Source organism: Bos indicus, chromosome 18 (assembly GCF_029378745.1).
Source record: "Bos indicus isolate NIAB-ARS_2022 breed Sahiwal x Tharparkar chromosome 18, NIAB-ARS_B.indTharparkar_mat_pri_1.0, whole genome shotgun sequence".
Lineage (NCBI taxonomy): Eukaryota > Metazoa > Chordata > Mammalia > Artiodactyla > Bovidae > Bos > Bos indicus.
The window spans coordinates 64081665-64103919 of NC_091777.1; the positions used below are offsets into that span (position 1 = coordinate 64081665).

General features: G+C 58.3%; 2 protein-coding genes and 1 long non-coding RNA gene across 6 annotated transcripts; 2 read left to right on the top strand and 1 right to left on the bottom strand.

The window, feature by feature from the left end:
• Positions 1-125: 125 nt before the first annotated feature.
• On the top strand, positions 126-4201 carry LOC139177238 (uncharacterized). Of its 4 annotated transcripts, XR_011561729.1 has the most exons (4): positions 126-272; positions 725-1344; positions 2181-2244; positions 2349-4201. It is a non-coding gene; the product is annotated as an uncharacterized lncRNA (long non-coding RNA). The 4 variants fall into 4 exon arrangements; XR_011561728.1 differs by having other exon boundaries at positions 725-2244; XR_011561727.1 differs by having other exon boundaries at positions 2181-4201.
• PRPF31 (pre-mRNA processing factor 31) lies at positions 3264-14277 on the bottom strand. Its single transcript, XM_019978583.2, has 14 exons — positions 14139-14277; positions 11803-11987; positions 11651-11711; positions 11112-11195; positions 10374-10471; positions 9692-9798; positions 8849-9018; positions 7584-7741; positions 7100-7189; positions 5425-5552; positions 5277-5349; positions 4686-4814; positions 4484-4582; positions 3264-3657 (listed from the first exon to the last, which is right to left on the bottom strand). Exons 2-14 carry the CDS (start codon positions 11977-11979, stop codon positions 3532-3534), a joined length of 1500 nt encoding a protein of 499 aa, XP_019834142.1. The 5' UTR covers positions 11980-11987; positions 14139-14277; the 3' UTR covers positions 3264-3531.
• Positions 14278-14319: 42 nt separating this feature from the next.
• Positions 14320-22224, top strand: TFPT (TCF3 fusion partner). The gene is made up of 6 exons (XM_019978599.2): positions 14320-14712; positions 15081-15339; positions 20220-20290; positions 21358-21427; positions 21507-21719; positions 22071-22224. The coding sequence occupies exons 1-6, from the start codon at positions 14690-14692 to the stop codon at positions 22188-22190; spliced, it is 756 nt and encodes a 251-aa protein (XP_019834158.1). The 5' UTR covers positions 14320-14689; the 3' UTR covers positions 22191-22224.
• The last annotated feature ends 31 nt before the right edge of the window (positions 22225-22255 follow it).

Genomic DNA, 22255 nt, shown 5'->3' on the forward strand with positions numbered 1-22255 from the left:
CGACCCCCGAATATAGGCCTATCATTGCTCCGGCCGCATGTCGCTCTTGCCCGTCGAGCTCGCTCTATTGGTTCTTGTTCGGGATGCGGCCGGCTCCCTCTCGGTGATTGGACAATCGCTGCAAGGCGCGGCGTTCGATTGGCTTCCCCCGCGGGCTGCTAGGATTGGCTCACGCTGTCTTCCCCGCTCCGCCTCCTCCTCCCGCCTCGGGGCACAACACGCCAGCGCGAGGACTTGTGCGTCAATCCAGATGCCTGTGTCGCCCTGATTGGGTATGCCCGCCCCCCTCTCGTAACCCAATTGGTCGGAGGGAGGAGCTAGGCTGATCAGGGGCGGGAAGTCGTCCGTCAAGTTTGGAGCCGTCTTCCATTGGTCGTGGGGGGACATTCTGCCCTGCAGTCATTGGCTGGTCCAGGAGTGGGTGGGGAAAGCGGAGGAAGGCATGGAGAGTGGGCGTTAAAGGCCGCGTACCTAATCGGAAACAGACAGGTGCCTTCAAAGCGGGGGCCAGGTTGAAGGCACCTGCCAATCAAGGCAGCCCCAGGGCGGAGCCAGGCAAGAGCGTCCACCCCTTCCCCTTCGTGGGCCCGGCTGTCGTTCATTTCTGTCCGTCCAACGATGTGACGAGTGGGCGGTACCCGCTCCTGTAAGCGTGTGAAACCGGGCATCGCAGGCAAGCTTGGGACCAGCGCGCATCCTTCCGCCTGCCTTGTGTCTTGGCCAGGCGGACCGGTCTCTCAGTTGCACGGCCCATCTTTGAAACTCAGAGGAAGGAAGAAAAGGAAGCAGAAGATAATGCCCCAAGTCACTGACATCACGCATAGCTGCACTGGTTGGGAAGTGGCATGGAGTTTTTGGCCTTCCTCTGAATGGTGACGTGATTGTGGGACAGTAAGTCTCCTCCGCACCTCCGTTCGCTTGTTGTCGTGAGGACGCCGCAGAAGGTACAGATGGGATTCCGTCCCCCGCCCCCCCGCGCACCTCCCCCCACCATGATTGTCGCCTACTGGTCCTTCACATCTCAGCTCGGTGGTCTTCTCTTGGAGGGAAAACTTCCCTGACCTCCCGTTCTGAGCGGTCCCATGAGCCCTGTTCATTAGAACCTACTTTTGCGAGTATGCCATCCTTTTCCTAATGATTTGAGTCTTCTCCTCTCTCAGTAGACCATTTGCTGAATGAATACATGGATGAATACGGGGAATGACTTGTGGTTAAGACTTGCTAGGTACCGGTGCTTCTGCAAACCAGGAGGCATTTGCCCTGGGCCACACAGTGGAGATGGGAAGTCAGGTCTGCCCAGCTCCTCTAGGAGGAGGAAACTAAGGAACTCCAGGGGAGATGCAGGTGAGAACACTGGAATCACCTTTGGCAAGGCAGGCACTGCTTTCAGGATCACCCAGGCCTGGGGAGTGAAGCCTAGGGATCTCTATTTCTACAAACTTCTTGGTTGATCACTAGAGTTGAAGAGTTATTGATCCATAACAGTCTTGTTATTCAACATGTGGTCCCTGGATAGAGTAATATTTTTAAGATGGCTTAAAAATCCCTTGGGGGTTTGTCAAATGCAAATTCTGATTCAGGAGGTCCCAGGCCCTGCTTTCTAAGATTCCCAGGTGATGGTGATGGCCCAACCGTTCACACTTTGAGTAGCAAGGGTCTAGGGCAATGGTTCTCAAATTTGGCTGCACATTAGAAGCACCTGGGGGCTTAAAACAATTCAGATACTCAGGCCTTGCCCTAGACCGATTAAATCAAGAGTTTCTTGGGATGGGAACCAGACATGGTAATTGACTCTGAAGATGATTCGAACATGCTGCTAATCTGGTAGAGAACTTTCTAGAGTAGTAGTTTTCAAAATGTTAGTCCCTGCATTGGCAGCAATAAACACCACCTGGGAAGTTGTTAAAAAGGCATGTGTTTGAGCCCCACCATAGACTGTGTGCTTCCCTGGCAGCTCAGCAGGAAAGAATCATCTGTCAGTGCAGGAGACGCAGGTTCGATCCCTGAGGGGGGAAGATCCCCTGGTGAAGGTAATGGTCACCCACTCCAGTATTCTGGGATATCCCACAGATAAAGGAGCCTAGCGGGCTACAGCCCATGGGGTCACAAAGAGTCGGACATGACTGAGAGACTAAAAACACACACATACACATAGACCAGCTGAATCAAACTCCTTCCAGGTGATCCTGAAGCATACTAAACCTGGAGAAACTGTTCTAAGAGGATGCGGGACTGTCAGGCCAGGTGACTGGGATTCCTTGAGACTCCATCTCCGTGCCCCTGTCCACTGGTTCAACGGTTCAGTGTGGCCGGGGCGGGGACTCTGACAGGTGGCCCTTCCCTGGCAGACCCACAGGCAGAGGTCAGCAGAGGTCGTCACTTTCAAGCAAGGCTGATCTACACAGATCCAGGGTAAGTCTGGGAAGACAGTTCTGTGGCCTGGGGTTATCTGCCTTCAGAAAGAACCTCCCAGGTGTGCACACTCTTTCACGTGAGGGAGAGGAAGAGTACCCCTGGGATGAGGGGGAGACTGGGGTCCAGAGACACACAGAGCCCCGAGTGGTGACGGGGGAGCCCCGTGGAGAGAGATTTCAGCCAAGACCCAATGAGCTGGAGAGAGGCCCAAGGAGACACTGTGAGCTGGAGAGGCCTGGCTCCCCGTGGGGCTGCTCCTCCAGGGTGGCTGAGGATGGCTGACCTCACAGGTCAGCAAGTAGCTCTGAAGCCAGCTCCCAGCGCAGAGCAGGCGGCCCCTGGAGGCACAGCACTCTCCTTACCTGGCAGGTGCTTTCATAGTGCTGGGTGCCCCCCAGGGCAGGGCGCCTGTCTGCCCTGCACAAGCAGGGCTTGGCGCACCAGGGTGGGAGCGGGAAGTCCTCAGCCAACACTGGAGTAACAACAGTGCCCCCATGACGGGGCCCTGAGGCTGAGCCCGGTGCTGAGTGCTTCCTGAGCATCTCTGTGTCCCCACGGGTGCGCCTGGCGATGTGAGTGGGGAGGCCTGCAGGGTGGAGACCAACCGTCCAAATGCCGCAAGCACCCAGGTGGCCTGTGCTGGAAGCTGGAGCCTCAGAATGAGCGCGGTTCTCGAAGGGGCCTGGAGATGGACAGGGCGCCCCTCGCCCCGGAACCGCACGAGGAGGAGGTGACAGGCCCAGGGTGGACCTGGGTTCTGCGGAGCCCAAGCTCTGCTCACCAGACCCCAGAGCGCTGACTCCTCAGCCACCCAGGTGGCTGACAAACGCTCACTCGCCAAGACTGGATCCTGATAACGTGCTTTTAATTACGTCCATTCCAAAGATACCTCCTTTCCCAGTTAAAGACGACGCGTGGTGAGGCCTGGCTGTGTGTCTGCAGAGGGGGCGGCGAGCTCCACACGGGGGCCAGCTCCTCCCAGGCCTCACTGGCCGTCACGCCACAGCGGCTGGCCTGGGGCGCTGCTCCCTGCTGGCAGCCCCAGGCCCTCTGGGCCCCGACCCCCTTGGGGGGGGCCCCCGTGTCCCTCCGGCCAGTGATGGCCGGGCACCCCCCTCAGGTGGACGTGATGCCGCTCTTCTCGCCCTTGACCTTGAGGAACTCGGCCATGCTGGAGAAGTACTTCTGGTTGGCCTCCGCCACCTTCTTCTCTGCTGCTTGTGGGTTCACAATCTCCAGGCCCTGGGCAGGGGAGGGACATGGGGCGGGGTGGGGAGACGGCCTGGTCTCTAACAGCCTCCCAGTGAGGGAATTGTGGCGTGTCAGGGGCCCACAGCCCTTCCTGATGGGCCTGGGGTTCTGGGCAAGCATGCGGAGGGCATGCCAACCCCCAGGTCTCCCCTACCCTGGGAGATCCTCTGTGGTTCTGGGGGTGAGGCGAGCCGGGAGGACCTAGATCCCTGAATTTGTAACAAGTTCCCCAGGCGATTTTAAATACACCACCGTGTGAGAAAGGCTGATCCCGTTCAGTTCCTGAATGAGGACACCGAGTCCAAGAAGTAAGAAGTTTGCCCGCAGCCCCAGCTAGGACTTAACGACCTGCTCTGGGGGTCTGATGCGTGGCCGGCGTTGATTCAAGTGTCTCACACCCGGGGATTCGCATCTCGCTGAGGCTGCCTCTGGAGGCTCCGTCTCCCTAGTCCTTTCATCCCCAGCACTCTCCACCTCCCGACACACTATGTATCTTACTTGTCTGACCCCTGAGATAAACTCCTAGAGGCCAGAACTCCCTGGTGTGTGTCTGTCCACCTCAGCGCCTGCGACAGTGCCCCCGGAATTCAGCAGGCATCCCTCGGGTGGGAGCGGCTGGGCCTGCTCAGGGCCACAGAGACTCAGTGGTCCCTGCAAACCTCGCCGTGTGCTGGGAATCCCGATTCAACCTCAGGGGCTTCTTGGAGCCCCCCGCCCAAACCAATGGCAGCCCCAAAGTGGGGCACGTAAGGAAGCAGCAGCCCAGGATGGGGGAACATGGCCTTCCCCGGGCCTGCTGCCCCCAGAGAGCCAGTACCTGGAGTGGGGTGAAGGCCACGCTGGAGGCGGTTCCCGACGAGCGGTCGCGGATGGTGGACTTCCCACCGTACACCACGCTCTGTTTCTGCAGGGTCCGCTGCGGGGAGGGCAGGGCGCTCAGGGCTGTGGCCTGGGTCTGCACACCCGTGCCTGACCCCGTACCCCAGGCCCCGCCCCCATCCCCGGGACCCAGCCCGCACCTGCAACGTCTTGGAAATCCTGGCTTTGGTGGCCTCGTTCACCTGCGTCTGCCGCACCCGCCCGCTGCCCGACTTGCCCAGGTGGCCCAGGCTGAAACCCAGGTCCTCCTGGTAGGCGTCCTCCTCGATCTGGTGGAGGGGAGACATCCAGGTGTCAGCCGCCCCTCAGTCAGCCCAGGGCTCCAACCCACCCGGGACTGCCTGGGCCCCGAGCGCAGGGAGCCTTGCTGGGGCCCCGGTGAGGAGCACGGGTCCTGTTACTACTGCTTGAGCTGAGGGGGAATGTGTGTGTGTCTGTGCCGTGTGAAGAACCGAAACAGTTTTCACTGATGACACGCGAGCTAGTTCCGGCAGGACCAGCGGGGTGATGCTTAGGTAGCAAAGGCCTGGCAGGGGTGGTGCCTGGGAAGCCCTGGACAGCAGGGTGGTGGGGTGGGGAAGGTGGGGGGTGAGCCTGGGGGCCTGTGCGGTCACGGAGATCCCTCTGGGGCTGGGAGAGAGTGGAAGCCAGGGGACCAGGGAAGAGGCTGAGGTGTTGCCATGGCCATAGGAGTGGAGGGGATGCAGGGGCGCGAGGTAGGGGGGTGTGACCTCTCCGAAGCTCATGCGGTTGGCCTGCTTCCGGATCTCTGTCAGCCCCAGCCGCTCCTTCATCTTGCGGTACCTGGGGCGGACCAGGGGGGTCAGCCGGGAAGGGGGGCCTCAGCCCTTCCCGCCCCGCCTGGTCCCCGGGCCCCACCTGCGGCCGCCTCTCTTCTTGCGCTGCCCATCAAGGGGCGCAGGCAGTGGCTTCACCTGCTTCACGGGAGGCGGCTCCTGCCACTTGTCAAACTTGCGCTCAATCTCGTCCTTCAGCTCGTAGCCCACCTGCGGAGTGTGGGCTGGGGTCCGGCAGCAGCTTCCATAGGCCTGGCCTGACCCCGCCCCAGCTCCTCTCAGGTCAGTAAGGGGGATGCCCTGGAGACCGCCACACCTGAGAATCCCTCTGGGCTCTTCCTTCAGGAAGGACCCCAGTTGGCCCCCATCAGCTCCTCTGAGGAGCCAGGCTCTCCCCAGGGTGCACAGGCTCAACGTGACACACCCTGTCCCACCAGCTCCCCCTCCCCGGGGCTCGCTGGGCTCCAGCCTGGCGCTGACCATCCGACTGCTTCAGACCCCATCCCCCAGTGTCCATGGGACTCGCCTGCTCTCTGCTCGCAGGTCCACATTAAACCCTCACCTCCTCAGAGCAGCCCTCCCGCCTTCCAGGTTCATCAGTCTAAGCTCCCTCGGCACCTCCATGACCTCCTCTCCCCACCGTCTCTACTCAGCACCCTGGATGCCCTGCATATTGACCAGCGTGTGTCTCCCCATCACCGCCCGCCCACAGCCAGAGTGGAGAAGCCACAGGGTAGGACTTTTGTCTGGCTGGGTCACTGCTGTATCCCGTGGTCAGAGAGGCCCAAACACTGTGCCAGGCTGGGTGCCTGGAAAACCATACTGCACGGGATGGACACGTCTCCTGTCACAGAACAGGCCTACCCAGGAAGATAGGCTGACGGGATAAATACCAGCTTAGGGGCAGAGCTGGCACAGGAGACAGACCTGGTGCGGCAAAGAAGTTCCTCCCCCACCCCAGGGTGTCCAGAGACCCCGATGCAGCTAAGACGTTCCTCCCCCACCCCAGGGTGTCCAGAGAGACACTCCGCTGCGGCAAAGAAGTTCCTCCCCTGCCCCAGGGTGTCCAGACAGACCCCGGTGCAGCAGAGAAGTTCCTCCCCCACCCCAAGGTGTCCAGTCACCCCGATGCAGCAGAGACGTTCCTCCCCCGCCCTAGGGTGTCTACTACCAACTGGTTCCTGTGAGCTCATCACTACCTGACAAGCGGAGCTCTGCAGGTGTGACTGGGTTGGGGATCTCGAAACGGGGAATGAGAGCTTAGTGGTGTGTGTGGGATCCCAGTGGGATCACCGGGGCCTTAAAGGGTCAGAGAAGAAGTGCAGGCAGGGGCAGAGCAGGGAGAGCATGCAGATGCTGTGCTGGCTCTGAAGATGGACGCAGGGGCCCCGAGCAGGGGGCGCGGTGGCCCTAGGAAGCTGGAAACGGCCAGGAGCGGCCCTCCCGAGCTCAAGCCTCCGGAGGAGCAAACTCAGCCAGCACCGCAGCTTCAGCTCGGGGAACCCCCGTGGGCTTCTGACCTACAGGACTCTAAGACCACAAACCCGTGTCCCTTTGGGCCACTGCACTTGAGGCCATCATCATGGCAGTGTGGGGGAGGGGACGCCGCTCTGGGTGGGGCCTGACGACACCCCCGCCCCCCAACCCTGTGAGTCCCCGTGCAGGGGCGTCTTCTGATGACTGCGCTCCTCGATGGACGACAGACAGGCCACAGATAGACCACAGACAAGCCACGAGGACGCCGATGACGCCCTCACCTTCCCCTCCGTGCTCTCGTGGAAGCTGTCCACGCGAGCTGCCAGAGTACACTTGGCGGCCACCAGCCGGGCGGCTTTCCGCCGCAGATCCTGGGGCAACAGACAAGGAAGCAGGTCAGAGTGAGGCAGGAGCCTCAGAGCCCACGCTTCCCAGAACTGCCACCTTGCCGCCCTCTCTGCACGGCAGCCTCCACCTCCACTGCGGCTGTGGGCCTGCACTGATGCGTCACAGTAACCAGTGATCGTCACTGGGGTCTTTTTCCACCTCCTCTCCCGTCTGCAGACGAACCAGGTCCAGTTCGCCCACGTACAGACGGAGAGACTGAGGCTCGGAGCTCAGGCTCCGTGCCCGGCAGGTGGGTGGCACTGGCGGAACCCCAGGCCAGCCCATCGCTCCGGCCTCCTTGCACCCCCCTGTGCGGCCCGCCCTCTGGCTCCCGACGCCTGCCGCCAGCAGTGACCCGGGGACCTAGGGGGCGCTCACCGGGGGCAGGGACTGCACGATGTCACTGTGGTAGATGTAGCCGGTGTGGGGCAGCACCGAGGTAGACGAGAAGCCCGACAGTGTCTTGCGCTGCGCCCCAAGCAGCATGATGTTGCAGGCGGGCATCTTGGAGAGGTTGGTCAGGCCGCCGGCCACCCCTGAGGCAGGAGGGGGGCAGGCATCAGTGGGATGGCAGGGGGGTCCGCTGAGCACTGCACCTTCACAAGAGTTTCCGGCTGCAGCTCTGAGGGGGCCCCGCCAGGGAGCATCAACGTGTCCCATCTTGGGGGGATTCAGAGGGGCTCCGAGAGGCGAAGCAACGTGCCGGAGGCTGCACAGTGAGCCCCTGGCGCACAAGGAACCTGACCCGTGTCTGGGAAGCCACGTGGCCTGCAGGTGCGGGCAACACCCCCGCTGGTCTCCAGGGTGGAAACCAAGGCGCGTGACATGGTTTGCCCAAAGATGTGAGGTCAGAGGTGGTGGGCAGTGGGGGAAGCAGGAGTTCATCCTTTCCGCAATCCTGCACACGCCTGCCTCACGGACAGAACTGTGTCCCCCACAAATTCACTTGCTGAAGTCCTAAGCCCCCAACATTTTAGAATCTGGAGACAGGGCCTTTACAGGGGTGAGCCAGGTGAGACGATGTCCCAGGCTGGACCCCCAACCTTGAGGACAGGTGCCCTGATGGGAGGAGGAGACCGGGACACGGGGTGACCAGGAGAGGACACGCGAGCAGGGGCCGTCCACCCCCGAGGTGAGGCCGCGGAAGCACCCCACCCCAACACCCAGTGCCAGTCTATCCCGAGGACAGATCTCGCCGTCGAAGCCCCGCCTGCGGTGACTGACACGCTGCTTTATCACACATGTGCCCTGAAGTGTTCCTTGGCTGAAAGGACCAGGTGCCTGGGGGAGGCGGTGGGGGGCGCTCTGCAGCCGCAGAGAGCCCCGAGGAGGAACGGATGCACTCTATTCCTATCACGCTGCCAGGACCAGCACCCCCGTCTTGCGGGGAACCCTGGGGCGCAGAGAGCTGACCCATCACCAGGCAGCCCCGGGTCCCCGGCCCCCCCACTGGCCATGCCCCACCGCCCCTGCAGCTGCCGGGCCCCAGCTCTGCCGGCCGCCACACTGGTCTGCGATCTCCGGACAGACAAGCAGGTGGGGGTGGTGGCCGCGTGCTGGGCCCCAGGACGTGTAGAACACCCCCCGATTCGCAAGAAAGGGACAGGCCTCCCCGAAGTCACGGGTGCAGGGCCCGGCCTCACCCATGATCTTGGCGGCGGTGGAGGCCCCGATGATGATGGAGAGGTTGGGGGCGATGAAGGACATCCGCGACTCCACGTACTCGTAGATGCGGTGCTTGGAGGCGTTGAGCTCCAGCGCCATGTCGCAGGCCTCCTCCAGCCGCTCCAGCTCCTCCTCCGACAGCTGCTGCCTGCAGGGTGGGGGTGCAGCTGGGGCACACCGAATGACCCTGACCTCCGGGGGTCCTGTCCTGAGTGCTGAGGGGCCCCACCCTCCCCGCCAGCCCCGAGGCCTGGAAGCGAAGCAGCCCGTGGCGGCACATCCCTGCCGCTTTCCCTTCTCTGCCCGGGGGAGGCAAGCTGGCCCAGGCCAGGCTGCAGCCGGGCTCTTCGCAGGTGTTCCCTCTTTCTGAAACGCTCCCTTCAGCTCCCTGGACCCTGCAGGCCTGGCCTTGCCGACCAGCCAGGCCCCTGTCCAGCTGCTCCCCAGGAGCACCGTCACCAGCTGCCGTCGACCCTGCCCATTCACGGCTTGTCCGGTCAGAGCCCTGCTGTGGGGTGATACGCCTCTGCCCTTCTCTCAGGCCCGCCACAGACACTGAGGGGCAGGGGGAGACCCCGCGTGCCCCTCGTTAGGGGATGCCACTTCTAATTACAGGCCTGCCCTCCGCCGCACCCCTCAGGACCACAGGCTCTGGGGGGAGGCTGGCTTCCCACTGCCGGGGACCCCGGGCCCAGAGCCCGGCTTGCAGGAGGTGCTTGGCGAACACGTGGCAGTGCAGGGACCAGTCCTCCTGACCCCGATACCCGTGCCGCGGGGGCCCCACGACCAACAGCCGTCAGATGGGCCTGCTGGGTACGCACCCCTGGGTGGTGGAGGCAGTGACGCTGACGACCATGATGGTGGCGTTGGTCAGGATCTGCTGCAGGTTCTCATTGTTCTTGCATTTGTCCAGGCTGTTGCCCAGCTCCTGGGGGAGGAGGGGGTAAGGGGGGGAGGCCCGGGGATTCAGGAGGCTCTAGAACCTCTCCTGCAGGGACAGTGGCCGCCCCCGTCTACCCCTAGTTCCCACAACCCCGCGGCTCAAAGCATCTGCACTGTCTGCCCCAGATGGGCTCACCCGGAAGCAGACAGTCCACCTGCGGAGGACTGGCTGCCGCCACAGGCCTGCTGCCCGTGTCCACTCCGAGTGCGGTCTGACCGCGTCTCCTCCCCACCCCCATCTGCTCGACTCTCGAGGGAGCCTGGGTGCTGGGTGGTGTCCCACCTTCACATGCCTGACCCTCCCGTAGGGACCTTCCCCTCAGACCCAGAGCCTCGGGGGCCAGATTGACTTGATGACGTCTTACACCTGCCTCTTCCCTCTCCCTGAACACTCCAGGGCCTGTTGCCATCTTGGGGTCTTGGCTTCCCCCAATCTCTGCTCCCTGTTCCCATCCTGCCTCTGGCCTAGAGCTGAGTGACCCCCCAGCTCAGACCCAGAGGGTCCAAGAGCAGGGCGCTCTCAACAGGCGTGGTGGCTGGGGGCCCCTCCTCTGCACTCACCTTGACGGTGCGGATGTAATCCAGGGCGTTGGGGACCAGGGACTCCAGCTCGGGGAATCGCTTTGAGTACTTATCCCGGATGAACTTGTGGATGATGTCTGGGGGCACAGGGCGGGCAGGAGCCTGATGAGGGGCAGGCAGATGCCGCGGGCTCCCCCAGCACCCATCTGCCCTTCGTCCTGCAGTGAGGGAGCCCCTCCTGGCAGCTGGGTTCACAGACACACAGCACAAAGGCTGCCCCTACTGCTGGCTGCGGCCGTGTAGATCAGTTCTGGTCCATAAGGCGTGAGAGCAAGTCACACGGGCAACTTCCAGGTCACTCTTTTAAAGGAAAAAATGTGCCCTCCTCCTCTTCTCTCCTGATTTTTTTTTGCTGATGGGGATGTAGAGGTGATGGCTGGAGGTAGGTAGTCACTTTGTACCACGAAACAGGTGACAGATCAGTAAGACTCAGACAGCCTGGGCTCCTCATCCAGACTTTCCCATGAGAGGAAAATAAACTTCCTTCTCATGTCACCATTCTGTTCAGTAGCTGAACCTATGTTTGAGCTAATACAGGGGCTTAGGGGCAAGACCCTGGGCAAGGCCAGCAGGGACGGTGGCCTGGGATCCTGCCCGCCCCTCAAATGGGGACGGGAGAGGCTGTGGGGGACACCAGGCAGGGCTGTTTCTGCTTGCCCTCCCAGTGCTCACTCAGCTCGTTCTCGATCTTCACTGGTTGCCCTTCCCGGTACTCACTGAGCTCATTCTCGATCTCTACTGTTAGGTTGTTGGCATCTACGATGACCCGATACTCAGGGGCCGCCTCCACCGGTCCCATCACTGTGGGGACGAGAAATAGCTTGGTATGGGTGTGTGTCTAAGCACCCACCCCTTCCCAGGTCCCAGCTGGGTGAGGCCAGGGATGTGGCTGGAGCGGGGCACAGAGGGGCTGAAGAAGAAACTAGGGAACAGGTCTGCATGTCTGCAAACCTCCCGTCTTTCCATCCCGGCCAGTCTAGATTTGACCTTATCTCTCCCTGGAACTAAACCCTCTCGGGGCTCCCTGAGGACTAGAAGCCATACTCCCCAGAATAATGTCTGAGGGCTCCTGAAAGGCTGGAAGCTCGAGGGTGGGGAGAACCAGCACTGTGTCTGTTCCCTAAGCTGCACCCTGGGGTGCCTGGCCCACGGCTCCCTCTCCTGGTACAGCTCTTCCTCCAGTCTGTTCCTGTCTCTTCACGCTCTGATCACGACAGTGGCGACAGTATTGTCACGAGTGGAAGGGGAGAAGGCACCTTCTGAAGCTTTGGCCTGCTTGCTGATGTACTCCTCAATCTTCATCATGATCTCGGCAAACTGTGCGGGGAGGAGAGCAGAGTCAGAGCCCAGGTCCCACCAGGAAAAGGGGGCTGCTGCCCGCATCGGCATGCCTGGGACCTCCGCTTACCATCTTGCTGTCCCACAGCTTGGCGATGCTCTTGACTGAGTCCCCGGAAAGATCCAGCTGGGTCTCCTCCTGCACATCCTCGATGGCTGGCTCCTCCTCCTCCTCCCCATAGCTTCCTCCCTCCTCCTCTTCTGCTGCCTCCTCGAGGTCGGCCAGGAGCTCATCAGCCAGAGACATCCTGAGGCCTGTAGGGAGGAAGGGCAGGGCTCCCCCTCACTATGGGGAGTGGGGCTCCCCCGGCCAGAAGGCCCTGGTCCTTCTTGATCAACCCCACTTGCACGCAGGCACCGCAGGGACAAGGTACGTTCATTTCCTTTGCTCTCTGGCTCCTAACGGTGCCTGGCACATCACAGATGCTCAACAAACACCTGCTGAGTGCAAAGCCACCTCCCAGAACCAGGTGGTCTCCAGTCACAGCTCACCCTTCCCAGCCTCACTTCACTGGACAAGACACCGCACAGCCTCACACCAATGTCTCTAAGACTTATTAGGAAAAAGCACACCCCCTCCTCTTAATGAGATACGACCTCTTCTTACATCCTCCTTTTCTTCCACCCATTGCAGAGGCCCCACCCCACCAATAGCTGGGCCCCAAATGGGTGATAGATATCCTGAAATAATGGTCTCCTCAGATGTCAGGACAGCCAGGCAGGGCCTAAAATGTCCAGAGCCTGAAGGCCAATCACCTCAGGCACGGAGCAGCACCTCATCCAGCCGGGGGAGCTGTACAGACTGTTTTTGTAAAGCCCACGCAAAGCACCATTCTACAAGGTACAATCCCCTCACTCTGTCCTCCCCAGTGCTTTTTTTTTTTTTTTAAATAAGAAATTGCTCCTTCCTCCCGTTCTTTTTCAGTAAGACATATGTATCATATACATGCTACTATACAGAAAATAGGTAACCAACAAAGACACGCTGTATAGCACAGGGGACTCTACTGAGTATCTTCTAATAATCTATAAGGGAAAAGAGGGACTGACAGTGGTTGAGACTCTGAGCAGACACTGCAGGGGGAGTGGGTGTGATCCCTGGTCAGGGAACCAAGACCCCACATGCCCTGCAGCTGGGCCAATAAAACAGAAACACAACACTGTCAATCAACTATACTCCAAAAAAAAAAAAAAAAGATAAAGTTTCAAAAAAGCTTCAGGGAGTTCCCCAGCGGTCCAGTGGTGAGCACTTGGTGCTTACGCTGCCATTGGCCCGGATCTGTCTGTTTCCTGTATCTCCACCACCTAACAAAACATCTAGCATATGGTAGGTATTCAAGATATACTGGGCAAAGGAATGAATAAGTGACTTAAATCCTTATGCTAACCACGTCTGGTTTTCTTTCTCCAGTCTCTGAATATATTATTTTTTTCATTCCTAACGCAGGGACACAAACAATATTTCTTGCAGCGTGGATCTTCCCTGACTCCAAGACTGAATCCTATTCTGTTGCTATACAATTTATGAACCAGTTTGTTTACTTCAACACTTGAAATTCTCTAAACTTCTGACATTTTGTTTGATGTCCACCTTCCCTATTAAGCTAAGAGTTCCATGAAAACAGAGACCGTGTCCATTTTCAGCGCCCAGCTTAGCACCTGGCACGGAGTAGGTGTCACGACCTCGCCTGACACCAGCCCACCTTCCTAGCCTCAGCCTCTGCCCCTATCCCCTATACCCCACGAGTCCTCACATTTCTTTCTCTTACCCACTTCTTCCCCTCGCTTTAGGTCTTCATACCCTCCCTTTTTTACCAGCTCAACACCTCCTTATCTTCAGTTCTCGTCTTCTATTCCAGCTCCAGAGTAGATAGCTTGCTTGGTAATACACACAGCACACGCCCTGTGTGTACCCTAAGGCGCATCACACATTACTTATTCAAGTAATGATTTGATTAAACCTGTTTCTCCAGGCACCACCACGCAAAGCACTAAGACACCCAGGAACGGTTTTCCTGCTCCCGCTAAAACCCCAGAGATGTAACCCTGAAGGCGCTCTGAGACCCTTGGGTAGTCGGTCTACGAATGCCCGCCTTTCTCTTTGGATACTTCCTCCCCCCAGGCCCAGGGACTTCCCTGGTGGCTCAGATGGTAAAGCATCTGCCTACAATGCGGGAGACCTGGGTTCGATCCCTGGGTTGGGAAGATCCTCTGGAGAAGGAAATGGCAACCCACTCCAGTACCCCTGCCTGGAAAATCCCATGGACGGAGGAGTGTGGTAGACTACAGTCCATGGGGTCGCAAAGAGTCGGACACGACTGAGCGACTTTCACTTTCACTCCCTCCCCTCCCCCCCCGGCCCGGGAATCCGACCTCTAGCTCTTCCCCCGTCTCCATCACGCTCACCTCTTCCCTCCTCACACCACGGTCTCTAGGAAGATAGCTTCCAAACAGCGCTCGACGCTCACTGATGACGTCTCACCCTCGCGCCCTCGTCGAGGCAAAAGCTGCGCTTTGATTGGCCACCGCCCCGCGTCTTTCCTGAAGCGTTTGGAACAACTTTATTAGCACCTGAAGCTAGGCGGAGAAGGGGTGAGCAGGCCGAAAGGAGAGGCGCCTTATCCAGCTCGCGGCCCGCTGTGAACTGAGCCCGATAAACAGACTCGCCGCAGCCTCGCGACAGGGTGTCAGGATAAGAATAAAGGGCAACTGAGACGAACGGTGGAGGCGTTCAATGAGAAAACAAGGCTTAATTTAAGCCGGGAGTCGGGTGGAGGTGGAAGGGTTACGGAGCGGAACCGGAAATAGGAAACTACCGCTCCCAGAAGGCGTGGCGGCAGAGTCCCGGATGTTGGAGCCGCGTAGCCTGACGGGACGGGTAGTTTTGCGAACCACTTAACCTACGGAGATTGCCGAGGTTGGAAGTTCTGGGGCCTGGGGCTCCCCGAGCAGGAGAGATGGAACTGGAGCAGAGAGAGGGGTGAGTGATTTTGAGGAAAACTTCGAATCTCAAGAGACATTGTAGCTGCCTGATAGCAGTCTGCGCTGAGGACTGACGCGGGGGTGCAGTTCCTTAGCTTAGGGTCAGGGGTCCGTACTCGAGCAGGATGCATCCTGAGGCAGAAGGCTGCGGGTCTGGCGGAGGCCGGGACCCCTGGGTCTGGGTGAAGGGTTGGGGCTTAAGCTGTCCAGTGAAGAGATCTGGATTCTGGGAAGGGGTGGGCTGGGAGCCTGGACTTCTGAATCCTGGAAAGGGGTGGGCTAGGGGCCTGGACTCCTTCCAAGGCCTCAACGAGGAGGGATTAGGAGACGGGGCGTCGGGGTCCCTGAGCCCCCCCGACCTTACAGGACCATGGCCGCCGTGGGCTTCGAGGAGTTCTCGGCGCCGCCAGGCTCGGAGTTGGCGCTGCCTCCGCTCTTCGGTGGTCACATCCTGGAGAGCGAGCTTGAGACCGAAGTGGAGTTTGTGTCCGGGGGTCTGGGCGGCTCCGGGCTCCGGGAGCGAGATGAAGAGGAAGAGGCAGCCCGGGGCCGTCGGCGGCGCCAGAGGGAACTAAATCGCAGGAAGTACCAGGCGCTGGGTCGGCGCTGCCGGGAGATCGAGCAGGTAGGTGAGTGTGGATCCCCCTCTTTGGGGCTCCTCTGGCCTGAGTTAGTAATCCTTCCCAGTGTCTGCCTGTCTAGGTACCCAGCTTTCCTTGCCCAGGTAAATGAACCTTCCGTCTACTCATTCATTCATTATTTAGCACCTAGAGTGTGTCCGGCACCCTGCAAGGCACCTTGGAGGGCTGTCTCCTCTAGGAGCTTCATTTGACAGCACAAAGCAGCTCACTGCTAACCCACTGATCTGACTTTTCAGATCTCACACCCCTGACATCATTTACTCAGGTCCTGTCCGTTCTGCCTCTCCGATCTCTCTCAGCTCTTCCTCCATCCCCACAGCCTTTGCCAAGACTCAGGTTCTTTCTGCTGAATCACTGCGTTAGCCTCCTTGGTGAGAATGAGTATGGAGTAGGAAGCCGGGCCCAGATCTTGAAAGGCCATGAACATGATAGCAAGAAGTTTGGATTTTTTTCTTTTTTGAGAGTAAAGGGAGCGATCAAAAGGTTTCAGATAGGAAGGAACAGGGTCAGGTCCGGGTGTTTGAAAGACTGTCTGTCTTTGGTTGGACTCATTTGCTAGGGCTGCTGTATCAAGAACCACAGACGGGTGGCTCAGTAACAGAAATGTACTGTCACAGGGTCTGGAGACTAGAAGTCCGGGATTGAGGTGTCAGGAGTGTTGGTTCACCCTGAGAGCTGTGAGCGAGAATCTGCTATCTGTTCTGGGCACCCTCCCTGGCTTCCAGTGGCTTGCTGGGGATCTTTCACGTTCCTTGGCTTGTCGATCTCGGCTTTCAGAATCACATGGCGTTCTTCCTGTGCTCTGTGTGTGTGTGACTGTCCCGCCATACTGGATTAGGACCCACTCTATAATAGCCTCATTTAGCCTGATTACCTTTGCGAAGAGCTTGTGTCCAAATAAGGCCACATTCTGAGGTCCTGGGAATTAGGACTCCAACACACCACTTTTTGGGGACAAAGAGTCGGACACGACTTAGCAATTAAACAACAAAAATGCAGCCTATGACAGTGGTGTTGGGTGAGTTCTGGAAGAGGGGGGCAGCTAGTGTAGTGGCCCAGGCAGGAGAGGAGGAGGCCTGCACTCGGGTAGGAGCAGAGGAGAAGAGGAGGCAGGGATGACAGAGAACTAACAGGGGAGTGAGGTTTGAGCCGAGGCTTAGGGTAAGCAGGAGCACGGCAAGCTGGAGAAGTACGTTGGGAACTTCACTAGCACAGGGCTTGCTCAGGACTGGAGAGGCACTTGGTTTGATGGGGATGTTGGGGGAGGGGATTTGAAGGCCAGGCTGAAGGCAGCAGGACCAGTGGAAGTGCTTGGAGCAGGGTCAGCTCTGGACATTAAATTACATACATTCCTCTGAAGTGCACGAAGGTTGAACCTATGCATACCCTGTGGCCAGCAGTCCCAGTCCTTCATAAATACGCAGAAGACACACAAGACAAATGCGCCCCACCAGCAGTTACCAGACATTCCTAGAAGTACTCTTTGTAACATGGTTTTATGTATGTGTGTATATAGGAAGTTGGTAATGTAAGTATGAGTGAGTGAGTGAAAGTCGCTCAGTCATGTCCTACTCTTTGCGACCCCATGGACTATACAGTCCATGGAATTCTCCAGGCCAGAATACTGGAGTGGGTTGCCTTTCCCTTCTTCAGGGGATCTTCCCAACCCAGGGATCCAACCCAGGTCTCCCACATTGCAGGCGGATTCTTTACCAGCTGAGCCACCAGGGAAGCCCTAATACAAGTATTCAGTTCAGTTCAGTTCAGTCCCTCAGTCGTGTCCGCCTCTTTGTGACCCCACGAACTGCCGCATGCCAGGCCTCCCTGTCCATCACCAACTCTTGGAGTTTATTCAAACTCATGTCCATTGAGTCGGTGATGCCATCTAGCCATCTCATCCTCTGTCATCCCCTTCTCTTCCTGCCCCCAATCCCTCCCAGCATCAGAATCTTTTGCAATGAGTCAACTCTTCGCATGAGGTGGCCAAAGTACTGCAGTTTCAGCTTCAGCATCAGTCCTTCCAAAGAACACCCAGGACTGATCTCCTTTAGAATGGACTGGTTGGCTCTCCTTGCAGTCCAAGGGACTCTCAGAAGTCTTCTCCAACACCACAGTTCAAAAGCATCAATTCTTCAGCACTCAGCTTTCTTCACAGTCCAACTCTCACATCCATACATGACCACTGGAAAAACCATAGCCTTGATTAGACAGACCTTTGTTGGCAAAGTAATGCCTCTGCATTTTAATATGCTATCTAGGTTGGTCATAATGTTCCTTCCAAGGAGTAAGCATCTTTTAATTTCATGGCTGCAGTCACCATCTGCAGTGATTCTGGGGCCCCCAAAAATAAAGTCTGACACTGTTTCCCCATCTATTCCCCATGAAGTGATGGGACCAGATGCCATGATCTTAGTTTTCTGAATGTTGACCTTTAAGCCAACTTTTTCACTCTCCTCTTTCACTTTCATCAAGAGGCTTTTTAGTTCCTCTTCACTTTCTGCCATAAGGGTGGTGTCATCTGCGTATCTGAGGTTATTGATATTTCTCCCAGCAATCTTGATTCCAGCTTGTGCTTCTTCCAGCCCAGCGTTTCTCATGATGTACTCTGTATATAAGTTAAATAAGCAGGGTGTCAATATGCAGCCTTGACGTACTCCTTTTCCTATTTGGAACCAGTCTGTTCCATGTCCAGTTCTAACTGTTGCTTCCTGACCTGCATATAGGTTTCTCAAGAGGCAGGTCAGATGGTCTGGTATTCCCATCTCTTTCAGAATTTTCCAGTTTATTGTGATCCACACAGTCAAAGGCTTTGGCATAGTCAATAAAGGAGAAATAGATGTTTTTCTGGAACTCTCTTGCTTTTTTGATGATTCAGCGAATGTTGGCAATTTGATCTCTGGTTCCTCTGCCTTTTCTAAAGCCAGCCTTAACATCTGGAAGTTCATGGTTAATGTATTGCTGAAGCCTGGCTTGGAGAATTTTGAGCATTACTTTACTAGCGTGTGAGATGATTGCAACTGTGCAGTAGTTTGAGCATTCTTTGGCACTGTCTTTCTTTGGGATTGGAATGAAAACTGACCTTTTCCAGTCCTGTGGCCACTGCTGAGCTTTCCAAATTTGCTGGCATGCACTGGAGAAGGAAATGGCAACCCACTCCAGTATTCTTGCCTAGAGAATCCCAGGGATGGGGGAGCCTGGTGGGCTGCTGTCTATGGGGTTGCACAGAGTCGGACACGACTGAAGCGACTTAGCAGCAGCAGCTGGCATATTGAGTGCAGCACTTTCACAGCATCATCTTCCAGGATTTGAAATAGCTCAACTGGAATTCCATCACCTCCACTAGCTTTGTGCGTAGTGATGCTAAGGCCCACTTGACTTCACATTCCAGGATGTCTGGCATGATACCTAATATAAGTACACATAATATATATAAACCAGATCCATTTATTTTTATTATTGTTGTTGTTTAGTTGCTCAGTCGTGTCCAAGTCTCTGTGACCTCATGGGCTGTAGTCCGCCAGGCTCTGTCCATGGGATTCTCTAGGCAGAATACTGGAGTGGGTTGCTGTGCCCTCGTCCAGGAGATCTTCCCAACCCGGGGATCGAACCCACGTCTCCTGCGTTGGCAGGCGGGTTCTTGACTGCTGGGCCACCTGGGAATATTTCTGACCAGGAGGCTTTCGGCTCCGCTCCATCCTTCAGCTCCCCTCAACCTCTCTTCTCTCCACGACCACGAGACTCTTTTCTCTCCCAGTGATTTCAAGGCTCCTTGTGTCCTTCTGTTCAGAGTCTTTCAGTGCAAGGGTGGCGCTGGCAGAGTGAGCACTCTCCCGAGAACACCCACTCTATGCCAGGCTGGGAACCTTCAGCCCATGGCCCCCTGCCCTCCCCCCAAGCAGCAGCAGGTATCCCGAGCCCTGTTTAACAGCTGGATGCTGGGTTCCAGAGAGACTCACCATTTGCTCAAACGGAGCTGCGCTTGAACCTCTGCTCTTAGCCCAACCCCAACCAGGAGTAAGTTACGTTATTACTCTTTGACCAGTGCAGAAACTTGAGACTCAGAGAGGTTAAGAACTTACCCAAGGCCACACAGCTGAGAAGGGCAGCTTGGTATTCGAACCTAGGTCCTTCTGACCCAGGAGCAGTCCAGTCCACGCATCTCCCGTGACGGCCCTACCTAAAGCAGCCACCTCCTGCCCTAATCTCCAGCCTGTCTCCTGGTTTGGAGTCCTTGAAACACTATCACTCTGTGAACAAGTCCTCTGGTTGGCAGGGTTTAGGGAGCACCCCCCTGCCAGGCTCTGCTCCAGGCCCTGGGGACAGGGGCACAGACCTCAGCCCATTGGAGCTTCTGTGCTGGCGGCGGAGACACTGAGGACACTGAGTAGAGACAGAGGCTGGAAGGCGGCGGAAAAGCGGAGCTGAGTGGGGCGGACCTGGGGCTCTGGCGTGGGAAGTGGGGGAGGCCTAAGCAGGGGGCCTTTGACGCAGGTGTTTTTCTTTTTTTTGGCCACATTGTGAGGCACGTGGGATCTTAGTTCCCTGAGCAGGGATCGAACCTGTGCCCCCTGCCATGGAAGTGCAGAGTCTAACCTCTGGACCTTCAGGGAGGTCCCTGAGCACAGTCTGAAGGAAGTGAGCCTCACAGACACCAGGCGCTGAGTGCCCCCAGGCCTGGCCCGTGCCAGGGGACTCGAGTGTGAGCGGAGTGGACCAGGCAGTGGAACAGGAGAGGCAGTGAGCAGGGAAGCGGCACACACACGGGCCCTGGAGGCCCCGGCCAGTATCCCTGGTGCCCAGGGGCCCCACTCACCGTGCTGATCTCAGAGCCCGGCTGACGTGTGCTTTCTCCACCTCCCCGCAGGTGAACGAGCGGGTCCTGAACAGGCTCCACCAGGTGCAGAGAATAACTCGGAGACTCCAGCAGGAACGGAGGTAACACCCTTGGGGCCTGCGTCTCACGTCTCAGCCTCTGTCCCCACCATCTCCGGTCGGGCCTGGGCAGCAAGCTGAGTCCCAGGCCTGGGGCGGCGGGTGTGCCCCCAATGAATGGGGTGGGCGGAGTGCAAGAGACCAGCCCGAGGGTCACAGACCCAGCCTTGAGCCCTGGTCCTGGAGGACCTGGTCCTGGGTGCCTCCAGGCCAGCCACACCCTTGTCTGAGCACTAGGCCACCATCAAGGGAGGGTAATGCCCGGATCACAGGCTGCTGAGAACTGAATGGGAGCCCTCGGGGCATGAACTCTTCGAATTAATTCACGTGAAGTGAAAAACGTGAAGTAGCTCCGCGGTGGCCCTTGCCACTCTCATGGTTAGTGGTAACCGACCAAGTTCATTAAGAAGTGAAATTAAAAATTCACTCCCTCAGTCACACGAGCCTCATTTCACATGCCGGGTAACCATTTGGTTCTGATTTTCAGCGCAACTAAATAAAAATAAGCAGAATCGACCATTTCCGCGCGTCAGTCACTCACTCTCAATGCATGCCAGGTGCCCGAGGAGAGGACAGGTGGCAGAGGCTTCTGTAGCCGACAGCCTCAAGAGCAGCTGCCATGTGCTGAGAGGAGAGGTGCATGGAAGAGGCTCCGCCCAGGCGCTGGCTTATGGGGACCATCTGGTCAGAGCTCAGAAGAGACAGAAAACCAAAAAGCTTGTGGGAGCAGAGAGCAGGAAGAGAAGGCAGGGTCATGAGTAAGGGCCCTGGGCCCGCCTCCTAGCTACCAATGAAAATGACAATGTATGTTTGACCAGTTACTGAGTCGACACCCCACCGGGCCTGTGGCACCATCGTGAGCTACTGTGCCACTGTCTGCAGGCTGCCCCGGTGCGGGGGTCACACCCCGGGGTTCCAGAGCAGGAGCTGAGGTGCAGAGGTCCCCCTGTCCTGCCCCGAGTCCACTGGGCATCCGGGTGTCTCAGATCTTCAGGGTCAGAGCTGCGCTGCATCCCCTTCCCGCCTGCCGGGCAGAAGGTAAAGCGGCTCCCCTGACGGCTTCTCTGCAGGTTCCTCATGAGAGTGCTGGACTCCTACGGCGATGACTACCGCTCCAGCCAGTTCACCATCGTGCTGGAGGTGAGCTGGGGTTGCGGGCAGGTAGGCGGGCCTGGAGCCCGGGACATGGCCTTCACCTGCCCCCTCTCCCGTCTGCCAGGATGAGGGCAGCCAGGGCACAGATGCCCCCACCCCCGGCAATGCAGAGAACGAGCCTCCAGATAAAGAGGGGCTGTCCCCACCTCGGAGGACGCCCGCACCCCCGGAGCCAGGCAGCCCGGCCCCCGGTGAGGGGCCCAGCGGGAGGAAGAGGCGGCGAGCACCCCGCGACACCCGGCGAGTCGGGGCTGCGCTGACCCCGGAACTGGCCCCGGTGAGGGGGGCTGGGGGGAAGGGAGAGGGGTGCAGGGGGAGCGGGGGCCACAGGGGAAGCAGGGAAAGGCCAGGCTGGGACGGCTGGGGAGAGAGGGCCTTGCAAGGAGGAGGAAAGGGGTGAGGCTGGCCTGGGAAGGAGAAAGAGCTGGAAAATGCCAGGTGGGGGTGGAGAAGGAAGACGTGGAGGAGGTTCTGGGGAGAAGGACAGATACCCGGGCGGGCTGGCAGCAGAGCAGGGAGAGGGGGTGGGGGCAGCTCTGGGGAGCATGTACGGGGACACGTGTATGGGCCCACCTCCTGTGGGCCGTCGGGCCAGGGCCTCCTCACGCCCCACTCTCATCTCCCCCAGATCAAGGTTGAGGAAGACTTTGGCTTTGAAGCGGACGAGGCCCTCGACTCAAGCTGGGTTTCTCGGGGGCCAGACAAACTGCTGCCCTACCCCACCCTAGCCAGCCCCCCCTTTGACTAACTCACTCCCCCCCAATAAACTAGCCCCCACTCTCGCCTTGGCTGCTGCCCACACACACTCAGGCT

Coding starts and splice junctions, on each gene's coding strand:
- PRPF31 (XM_019978583.2), bottom strand. CDS start 11,979: ATGTCTCTGGCTGATGAGCTCCTGGCCGACCTCGAGGAGGCAGCAGAA. Junction 5,350..5,424: donor AAGAAGAGAGGCGGCCGCAG/GTGGGGCCCGGG, acceptor GGTCCGCCCCAG/GTACCGCAAGATGAAGGAGC. Junction 4,815..5,276: donor ACCGCATGAGCTTCGGAGAG/GTCACACCCCCC, acceptor CCCCTCCACCAG/ATCGAGGAGGACGCCTACCA.
- TFPT (XM_019978599.2), top strand. CDS start 14,690: ATGGAACTGGAGCAGAGAGAGGG. Junction 14,713..15,080: donor GAACTGGAGCAGAGAGAGGG/GTGAGTGATTTT, acceptor CCGACCTTACAG/GACCATGGCCGCCGTGGGCT. Junction 15,340..20,219: donor GCTGCCGGGAGATCGAGCAG/GTAGGTGAGTGT, acceptor ACCTCCCCGCAG/GTGAACGAGCGGGTCCTGAA.